The sequence below is a fragment of the Erithacus rubecula genome, assembly GCF_903797595.1.
Source record: "Erithacus rubecula genome assembly, chromosome: 28".
Taxonomy (NCBI): Eukaryota; Metazoa; Chordata; class Aves; order Passeriformes; family Muscicapidae; genus Erithacus; species Erithacus rubecula.
Window position 1 is genome coordinate 1,693,938 of NC_136680.1, and position 10,593 is coordinate 1,704,530.

Consider the following 10,593-nt stretch of genomic DNA (forward strand, 5'->3'; position numbering starts at 1 on the left):
TGTCTCTGTCCCTCTGTCCCTGTTCCATCCCTGTCCCCATCCCCGTGTCCTTCCCGGCGCTGTCCCCATCCCTGTCCCTGTCCCTGTCCCCCCCTGTCCCCATTCCTGTCCCCCTCCTTGTCCTTGTCCCTGTCCCTGTCCCTGTCCCCATCCCCGTGTCCCCATCCCCATACCCGTGTCCCCATCCCCGTGTCCCCATCCCCATACCCGTGTCCCCATCCCCGTGTCCCTGTCCCCATCCCCGTGTCCCTGTCCCCATCCCCATCCCCGTGTCCCCATACCCGTGTCCCTGTCCCCATCCCCATCCCCGTGTCCCCATACCCGTGTCCCCATCCCCATCCCCGTGTCCCCATCCCCGTGTCCCTGTCCCCGTGTCCCTGTTCCCATCCCCATCCCCGTGTCCCTGTCCCCATCCCCATCCCCGTGTCCCCATCCCCATCCCCGTGTCCCTGTCCCTGTCCCCATCCCCGTGTCCCTGTTCCCATCCCCATCCCCGTGTCCCTGTCCCCATCCCCATACCCATGTCCCCATCCCCATCCCCGTGTCCCCGTCCCCGTGTCCCCATCCCCGTGTCCCTGTCCCCGTCCCCGTGTCCCCATCCCCGTGTCCCTGTCCCTGTCCCCGTGTCCCTCCCGCCTCCCCATTGGTCCTTCCGTGTGTCCATCACCTCCCGGTCCCGCCTCCTTAGGAGGGATTTGGGGCTTTCCATGGCGACAGCTCCAAGGACAAACCCCCCCGAGTCCCCATGGAGCGGGGGACAAGCGCCGCGGGGGGGACCTGGGAAAATTGGGGAAATTTGGGGGATTTTTTGGGGGGCGCTGAGCTCAACTGAAGAAATTTCCCCCCTCTCGCCCCTCCAAAAAACCTGGAAAAAATCGGGATTTTAACCACCCCGCTCCCACCGCCTCGGGCATCGCCTGCTCTGCTTTTCCACCGGGAATTCTGCGAATTCCAGGATTTTTTGCGCCATCCTCAAACCCCGACAACCATCGGCAATAAATGAGGTGAGCTTTTTTTATTTATTTAAATTTTTCCCCCCCCCTCTCTGCGGTGCTGCGGGAATGTCCTGACGCCAAAGGTGCTGAGAGGGGGGGATGGGGAAAAGCGGGGAAATAACCCCCCCAAAAAATGCGGGAATTTTTCCCATCGGGGAAAAAAAAAATTGGGATTCGAGTTGGGTTTGGATGTTGTAAGAGCAGAGATTGAAATAACCTGGATTTCTCCAGGTGCGCCGAGGGAGGGAGGAGGGGAAGGACGAGGGGGATGGGGGGGATTTATCCTGGAAATGCAAGTTAAGGAAAAGCTTCGCTCGTGATGCAACGGCGGGGAGGGATTGCTGCGGGAGGGTCCCGAATCCCGCTGGAATTGCGGCTGGAATTTCGGGATAAGCTGCTGGTGGTGGGGGGAGCTGATTCCAGATTCCAGAGCCCGATTCCAAACCCTGATTCCCAAAGGCTCCTGATGCCAGACCCGGATTCCAGACATGGCTCCAGACCCAGATTGCAAAACCCAATTCTAAACCACGATTCCAAATCCTGATTCCAAATCTTGATCCCAAAGGCTACTGATCCCAAACCCAGATTCTAGTGCCTGATTCCAAATTCAGATCCCAAACCCTGATCTCAGATACAGATTCCCAACCCAGATTCCAAACCGATTCCAAGCCCATATCCCAAACCCAACTCCCAAACTCTGATCCCGGATCCTGATCCCAGATCCTGATCCCAAACCCAACTCCCAAACTCTGATCCCAGATCCAGATCCCAAACCCAACTCCCAAACTCTGATCCCAGATCCTGATCCCAAACCCAACTCCCAAACTCTGATCCCAGATCCAGATCCCAAACCCAACTCCCAAACTCTGATCCCGGATCCAGATCCCAAACCCAACTCCCAAACTCTGATCCCAGATCCTGATCCCAAACCCAACTCCCAAACTCTGATCCCGGATCCTGATTCCCAACCCAGATTCCAGTGCCTGATTCCAGAGGCTCCTGATCCAAACCCAGATCCCAAACCCTAATCTCAGACACAGATTCCAGACCCAGATCCTAAACCAATTCCCAAACTCTGATCCCAGATCTTGATCCCAAACCCTGATCCCAAAGACTCTTTTGTGTCTCGAGGTTTTTGTGCTTCCCAAAGGGGCAGAAAGGGTGAGAGGCAGCCTTGGGGATGCTCCCGTTTCCTGTTCCTTTTCCCTTTCCCTCTTCCCTTTTCCCTTTTTCTGTTCCTTTTCTCTTTTCCTCTTCCCTTTCTCTGTTCCCTTTCCCTGATCCCTTTTCCTATTCCCTTTTCCTATTCCCTGTTCCTGTTCCCTTTCCTGTTTCCTTTCCCTGTTCTGATCCTTAAGGATCATCCCCTTTTCCTGATCCCCTTTCCCCTCTTTGCCTTAGGGATGTTCTCTTTTCCTGTTCCCTTTTCCTGCTCTGATCCTTTGGAATGTTCCATTTTCCCTTTTCCCTTTTCCTGTTCACTTTCATTTTCCCTGTTCCCATTCCCTGTTCCCTTTTCCCTTTTTCCTGTTCCCATTCCCTGTTCCCTTTCCCCTTTCCCTGTTTCCTTTTCTGTTCCCTTTCCCTGTGCCACCCTCAACGTCAGGATCCTGAGGGAAGGATCCCAATGACACGATCCCTTTGGCAGGATCCCTTTGGCAGGATCCCAAGGCAGAATCCCTGGGCTGGATTCCTCTGTCTCCAGGATCCCTTGGGTGGATCTCTCAGCTGGATCTCTCTGGCAGGATCCCGATTTCTGTCCCCTCAGCCAGATCCCTTTCACTCTAGGATCCCTTGTCTGGATCATTCTGGTGGATCCCAAGATTGGACCCCTCAGGTGGATCCCTCAACTGAATCCCTTTGGCTTCAGAATCCCTTGGCTGGAATCCTCAACCAGATCCCTCTGGCCCCAAGATTCCTCAGCCAGATCCCTCTGACAAGATCCTTCAGCCAGATTCCTTTGGCTCTGGGTCCTTCAGCCAGATCCATCAGGCAGATCCCAAGGCTGGGTTGCTCAGCCAGATCCCTCTGGCAGGATCCCAAGTTTGGATCTCCTGGCTGGATCCTTTTGGCTCCAGGATCCCTTGGGTGGATCTCTCAACTGGATCCCTCTGACAGGATCCTGAGTTTGGATCTCCTGGTTGGATCCCTTTGGCTCTGAGGTCCCTCAGCCAGATCCCTTTGGTTTTGGGATCCCTTGGCCAGAATCCTTAGCCAGGTCCCTCTGACAGATCCCTTTGGCTCCAGGATCCCTTGGCTGGATCCCCCTGGCAGGACCCCAAGGTCAGATCCCTCTGACAAGATCCTTCAGCCAGATCCTTCAGCTGGATCCCTCCACTGGATCTCTCAGCCAGATCCCTTTGGCTCTGGGATCACTGCACTGAATACTGGGGTTGGATCTCTCAGTCAGATCCTTCTGAGAGATCCTTTGGCTGGATCCCTTTGGCTCCAAGATCCCCCTGGCAGGACCCCAAGATCAGATTCCTTGGCTGGATCCCAAGATTCCATCTCTCAGCTGGATCCCTTGGCTGGATCCCAAAATTAGATCCCTCGAGCAGATTCCTCTGGCAGATCCCACCATTCCCAGCCTTTCCTAACAGGTGTTGAATCCCCCAAATCCCAGGATGGGAATCCCCAAAATCTCAGGATGGGAATTCCTGAAATCCCGGGATGGGAATCCCAAAAATCCCAGAATGGGAATTCCTGAAATCCCGGGATGGGAATTCCTGAAATTCCAGGATGGAAATTCCCAAAAATTCCAGAATGGAAATTCCCAAAATCCCAGGATGTGAATCCCTGAAATCCTGGGATGGGAATCCCTGAAATCCCGGGATGGAAATCTCCAAATTCCCAGGATGGAAATCTACAAAAGTTCCAAAATGGGAATCCCCAAACTCTTGGGATGGGAATCCTTAAAATCCCAGGAAGGGAAAGATCTGGGATCAGGCTGGGAAGGGGGGGGGGGGGGTGGGGATAATCCCATTTCCATGGCAACCAGCACCATTCCCACTTTCCTGCATCCGTCTGGATCCTTTTCCAGCTTTTCCCTCCCTGGAGGTTCCGGCTGCTCACGGGGTCACGGAATGTGGGGGAGGTGGGAGACGGGAATGTGGGAATTTGGGAATGGGGAATTTGGGAATTTGGGAATGTGGGAATTGGGAATGGGGAATGTGGGAATGGGGAATGGGGAATGTGGGAATGTGGGAATGGGGAATGTGGGAATGTGGAATTTGGGAATGGGGAATTTGGGAATGGGGAATGTGGGAATGTGGGAATTGGGAATGTGGGAATGTGGGAATGGGGAATGTGGGAATGTGGGAATGGGGAATTTGGGAATAGGGGAATGTGGGAATGGGGAATGTGGGAATGGGGAATGTGGGAATGTGGGAATGGGGAATGTGGGAATGTGGGAATGGGGAATTTGGGAATAGGGGAATGTGGGAATGGGGAATGGGGAATTTGGGAATTGGGAATGGGGAATGTGGGGAATGTGGGAATGGGGAATTTGGGAATGTGGAATTTGGGAATAGGGGAATGGGGAATGTGGGAATGGGGAATGGGGAATTTGGGAATGGGGAATGTGGGAATTTGGGAATAGGGGAATGTGGGAATGGGGAATGTGGGAATGTGGGAATGTGGGAATGGGGAATGTGGGAATGGGGAATGTGGGAATGTGGAATTTGGGAATGTGGGAATGGGGAATGTGGGAATGTGGGAATGTGGAATTTGGGAATGGGGAATGGGGAATTTGGGAATAGGGGAATGCGGGAATGGGGGAATGGGGAATTTGGGAATGGGGAATTTGGGAATGTGGGAATGTGGGAATGGGGAATTTGGGAATGTGGGAATGGGGAATGTGGGAATGTGGAATTTGGGAATAGGGGAATGGGGAATTTGGGAATGTGGGAATGGGGAATGAGGGAATGTGGGAAACTGGAAATCCAGGAAACCAGGAATCCAAAAAATCTGGAATCCTGGAATCTGGTAATCCGGGAGTTCACGAATCTGAGAATCTGGGAATTCAAGAATCTGGAATTTTCCCACTTTTTTTCTATTTTTCCCCCAAATTTTCTCACACTTTTCCATTTCTCCCCCTCCAACTTTCCCCCATTTCCCCCAAATTTTCCCATTCCCCCCTCAAATTTCCCCACACTTTTCCAATTCTTTCTCCCAACTTTTCCCCCATTTTCCCCCCAAATTCCCCCACACTTTTCCCATTTCCCCCCCAACTTTCCCCCCATTTCCCCCCCAAATTCCCCCACACTTTTCCCATTTTCCCCCCCCAAATTTCCCCCATTTCCCCCCAAATTTCCCCACACTTTTCCCATTCCTCCCCCAACTTTCCCCCCATTTCCCCCCGAATTTCCTCCTATTCCCCCCCAAATTTCCCCCTATTCCCCCCCAAATTCCCCCACACTTTTCCCATTTCCCCCCAAATTCCCCCAAATTTCCCCACATTTCCCCCCCAAATTCCCCCACACTTTTCCCATTCCTCCCCCAACTTTCCCCCCATTTCCCCCCAAATTTCCTCCTATTCCCCCCCAAATTCCCCCACACTTTTCCCATTCCCCCCCAAATTTTCCCCCATTCCCACCCAAATTCCCCACACTTTTCCCATTTTCCCCCAACTTTTCCCCCATTTCCCCCCAAATTTTCCCCCATTTCTCCCCCAAATTTCCCCACATTCCCCCCCAAATTCCCCCACACTTTTCCCATTTCCCCCCCAACTTTTCCCCCATTTCCCCCCCAAATTCCCCCACACTTTTCCCATTTCCCCCCCAAATTCCCCCAAATTTCCCCACATTTCCCCCCCAAATTCCCCCACACTTTTCCCATTTTCCCCCCAACTTTTCCCCCATTTTCCCCCCAACTTTTCCCCCATTTCGCCCCCAACTTTCCCCTCATTCCCCCCCAAATTCCCCCACACTTTTCCCATTTCCCCCCCAATATTTTCTCACACTTTTCCCATTTCCCCCCAAACCCCCCCAATTTTCCCCTCTCCCCTCAGCCTCCACCATGCTGACCACCCTCACCGACGGCTTCCTCTGCTGCCTGCTGGGCAAGACCCCCAACGCCGTGGGGCCGCTGGACAGCGTCGAGTCCCGCGACGGCTTCACCTTCCTGGAGGTCAAACCGGGCCGGGTCCTGCGGATCCGCCACAGCGCCCCGGAGCGCGCCGAAGCCCCGGCGGAACCGGCGCGGAACCGGCGCGGTGCCGTGCGCTGCCGCCGCCGCATCAGCCTGTACCGCAACGGGCAGCTGCTGATCGAGAACCTGGGCGAGGGGCACAACCCCGAGCCTGAAGCCGGCGCCGAGATGGAGATGCCGGATCCGCCCGGAATCCCCTCGGGAATTGTAAGAGTTTGGAAATGAGGGGTGGGGGCTGCGTTAAAATGCTATTTATTCTGCTTAAAATCCTATTTATTCTGCTTTAAAATCCTATTTATTCGCTTTAAAATACCATTTATTCCCTTTAAAATGCTATTTATTCCGTTTAAAATGCTATTTATTCCCTTTAAAATGCCATTTATTCCGTTTAAAATACCATTTATTCCCTTTAAAATCCTATTTATTCTGCTTTAAAATCCTATTTAATCCGTTCAAAAATGCTAATTATTCTGCTTAAAATGCTATTTATTCTGCTTTAAAATGCTATTTATTACGTTTAAAATACTATTTATTCTGCTTTAAAATCCTATTTATTCCGTTTAAAATGCTATTTATTCCGTTTAAAATGCTATTTATTCCCTTTAAAATGCCATTTATTCCGTTTAAAATCCTATTTATTCTGCTTTAAAATGCTATTTATTCCGTTTAAAATGCTATTTATTCCCTTTAAAATGCTATTTATTCCGTTTAAAATACTATTTATTCTGCTTTAAAATCCTATTTATTCCGTTTAAAATGCCATTTATTCCCTTTAAAATGCTATTTATTCTGCTTTAAAATCCTATTTATTCCGTTTAAAATGCTATTTATTCCCTTTAAAATGCTATTTATTCCGTTTAAATTGCTATTTATTCTGCTTTAAAATGCTATTTATTCCGTTTAAAATGCTATTTATTCCGTTTAAAATCCTATTTATTCTGCTTTAAAATCCTATTTAATCCGTTTAAAATGCTAATTATTCTGCTTAAAATGCTATTTATTCTGCTTTAAAATGCTATTTATTCCCTTTAAAATGCTATTTATTCCGTTTAAAATCCTATTTATTCTGCTTTAAAATGCTATCTATTCCGTTTAAAATGCTATTTATTCCATTTAAAATCCTATTTATTCCGTTTAAAATGCTATTTATTCCGTTTAAAATACCATTTATTCCGTTTAAAATCCTGTTTATTCTGCTTAAAATCCTATTTATTGTCTTTAAATTAGTGTCCATTGTCTTTAAAATAGTGTCTATTGTCTTTAAAATGCTCTTTATTAATGCTCTTTATTGTCTGTAAAAAGCTCTCTATTCTGTTTAAAATGTGGTTTGTTGTCTTTAAATTGTTGTTTTTTCTCTTTAAAATGTTGTTTGTGGTATCCAAAAGAAGCAGAAATTCACGGGTCGTATTTGACAGAGCGCAGACCGAAGTTTTAGGTCGCTCTAAAAACTTATTTTAGTTCTGGTTGCAATTAATTAAATACTTTTCATTACAGAGCATCTTAAAATATGACAACCAATCAACACTTTTATCCCATCAAAAAAATATTCACATTATCATATTCACGTTAGGATTTTCCAATCACCAAAAGTTAGTGTGTTACATTTTAAACTAAAAGTTGTTTTTCAGTTTTCTCGCAGCGGGAAATTCTGAGGTTTTTTTCTCCACTTGCAACATTTGGATTTTTGTTTGTCTGTGAAAATCTTTCTGCTGTCTGTCCTGGTTTGAAGGAGAGGTATCTGCTAATAAAGTCAGAAATGGATAATGTAAACCCCCTCCAAATTATTATAAATTTGAAATTAAGGGGTTTTCAGGCAATTAGAAATAAGGGTGGTGGCACAGTCCCATTCCATGGTGCTGCATCCTCCTGCAGGGGCAGAAATGTGGATTCTGTCACAGCTGTTGAAGGTGGGGCAGTGATCTTTATCTCCTGGCACATATTCTCTGTTAATGGGCCATATTTAAATCACTTGGGCAATCATCTTTATCTTCCCACAGCCCATCCTCCTGCCAGGAGATATCTCCTGTTCATGGGCCAGGTGTAAAACCAGGTGAGCAGTGATCCTGCTCTCTGTGGGGATATCTCCTGTTAATGGGTCAGATGTTATAAACCAGCTGGGCAATCATCTTTATCTTTCCCATGACCCACCCTTCATCCAGCAGGTATCACCTGTTAATGGGCCATTGTTAAAAACTGGGTGTGGCAGATTCTTATCACTGTGGGAGATATCACCTGTTAATGGGCCACTGTTAAAAACTGGGTGTGGCAGATTCTTAACACTGTGGGAGATATCTCCTGTTAATGGGCCATTGTTAAAAACTGGGTGTGGCAGATTCTTAACACTCTGGGAGATATCACCTGTTAATGGGCCAGGTGTGAAGCCAGGTGAGCAGTGATCCTGCTCTCTGTGGATATCTCCTGTTAATGGGCCATTGTTTTAAACTGGGTGTGGCAGTGACCCTGATCCCTGTGGGAGATATCACCTGTTAATGGGCCATTGTTTCAAACTGGGTGTGGCAGTGTCCCTGATCTCCTGGCACACATTATCTGCTAATGGGCCATCTTTAAACCAGCTGGGCAATCATCTTTATCTTCCCACAGCCCATCCTCCCTCCAGCAGATATCTCCTGTTCATGGCCAGTGAGTCCCAGTGCATGGCTGATAAAATTCCATCATCCCACTGGGAGATGCTCCAGCCAGGGCAGGAGCCAAGCCTTTCCTACCCAGATAAAAACTGACATTTTGAACAGCAAGTTTCCATTTTTCCACTGGATTCCAGAGGAAAGCCAGACCCTTCCACATCATCCCTGGAGCTTCAGAGGAAACTGCACCTTCTCCAGGAGCACTGCTCCAGCTGAGCCACATCTGCCCCTGCAGGAGGATGCAGCACCATGGAATGGGACTGTGCCACCACCCTGACTGACTGAGGGTGTCAGCTTGGATTCTGACTCTGGCAGGGTTTGGGATTGTTCTTTGTGATGCTGCATTTCTATTTTAATTTTCCTAGTCAAGAACTGTTTTTTTTAATTACCTGAAAACCCCCTTAATTCCAAAATTATAATAATTTGGCGGGTGGAGGTTTACACTCTCTTCTTTGCAATGCTGCATTTCTATTTTAATTTTCCTAGTCAATAACTGTTATTCCTATTCCCACATCTTTGCCTGAAAACCTCTTAAATCCAAAATCACAATAATTTGTTGGGAGGGGGTTTACACTCTCTTCTTTGCAATGCTGCATTTTCTATTTTAATTTTCTAGTCAAGAACTGCTATTCCTAATTACCTGAAAACCCCTTAATTCCAAAATTATAATAATTTGGCGGGTGGAGGTTTACACTCTCTTCTTTACAATACTGCATTTCTATTTTAATTTTCCTAGTCAATAACTGTTATTCCTATTCCCACATCTTTGCCTGAAAACCTCTTAAATCCAAAATCACAATAATTTGTTGGGAGGGGGTTTACACTCTCTTCTTTGCAATGCTGCATTTCTATTTTAATTTTCTAGTCAAGAACTGCTATTCCTAATTACCTGAAAACCCTTAATTCCAAAATTATAATAATTTGGCGGGTGGAGTTTTACACTCTCCTAATCAATAACTATTATTCCTATTCCCACATCTTTGCCTGAAAACCTCTTAAATCCAAAATCCCAACAATTTGACGGGAAGGAGTTTCCACTCTGCATTTCCAAGAGATTTTTGTGATTTCATTAGCCAAACACCCATCCTCCAAACCACAACAGCCACACCCACACCCCTATAAACCTTTTCCTAACAATTCCTCATTTCCCCCCCCCACCCCACACAGGGAATCCCACCCAGGGACGCCGCCAAGCGCCGCAAGCGCAAACCCAAAAAAGTGGTGACGGTGGATTGCCAAAAACACATCACCAGCTGCAAAGCCACCCACGGCGACGTGGTCCTCTTCTTCATCCACGGCGTGGGAGGCTCCCTGGACATCTGGAAGGAGCAGCTGGAATTCTTCTCCAGGCTGGGCTACGAGGTGGTGGCGCCGGATCTGGCGGGGCACGGCTGCAGCTCGGCGCCGCCCGTGGCCGCCGCCTACACCTTCTACGCGCTGGCCGAGGACATGCGGGCCGTGTTCCAGAGATACGCCAAGGGCAGGAACATCCTGGTGGGACACTCCTACGGGTGAGGGCACGGGAGCCTCACAAAAATCGGGAGTTTATCCCGTTTTTACCCCATTTTTACCCTATTTTTTTACCCTATTTTTGCCCCATTTATCTCGTGTTCCAGAGATACGCCAAGGGCAGGAACATCCTGGTGGGACACTCCTACGGGTGAGGGCACGGGAGCCTCACAAAAATCGGGACTTTTATCCCGTTTTTATCCCATTTTTACCCTATTTTTATCCCATTTTTACCTTATTTTTATCCCATTTTTATTCCATTTTATCCCATTTCTATCCCATTTTTATCCCATTTTTAT

The 10,593-nt window shown here is 48.2% G+C and overlaps 1 protein-coding gene and 1 long non-coding RNA gene across 2 annotated transcripts in view; both read left to right on the forward strand.

The window, feature by feature from the left end:
• The window catches only part of LOC306813262, a 96,658-nt gene that overhangs the window by 63,220 nt on the left and 22,845 nt on the right, over positions 1–10,593 (forward strand). The window lies entirely within an intron of this gene.
• ABHD8 (abhydrolase domain containing 8) overlaps positions 648–10,593 on the forward strand; it is a 17,576-nt gene continuing 7,630 nt past the window's right edge. Inside the window, exons 1-3 of the mRNA XM_079328493.1 lie at positions 648–1,004; positions 6,004–6,350; positions 9,953–10,296. Of these exons, the coding sequence (XP_079184619.1) occupies positions 6,012–6,350; positions 9,953–10,296 (683 nt within the window). The 5' untranslated portion in view covers positions 648–1,004; positions 6,004–6,011. The remainder of the gene's footprint in view (positions 1,005–6,003; positions 6,351–9,952; positions 10,297–10,593) is intronic.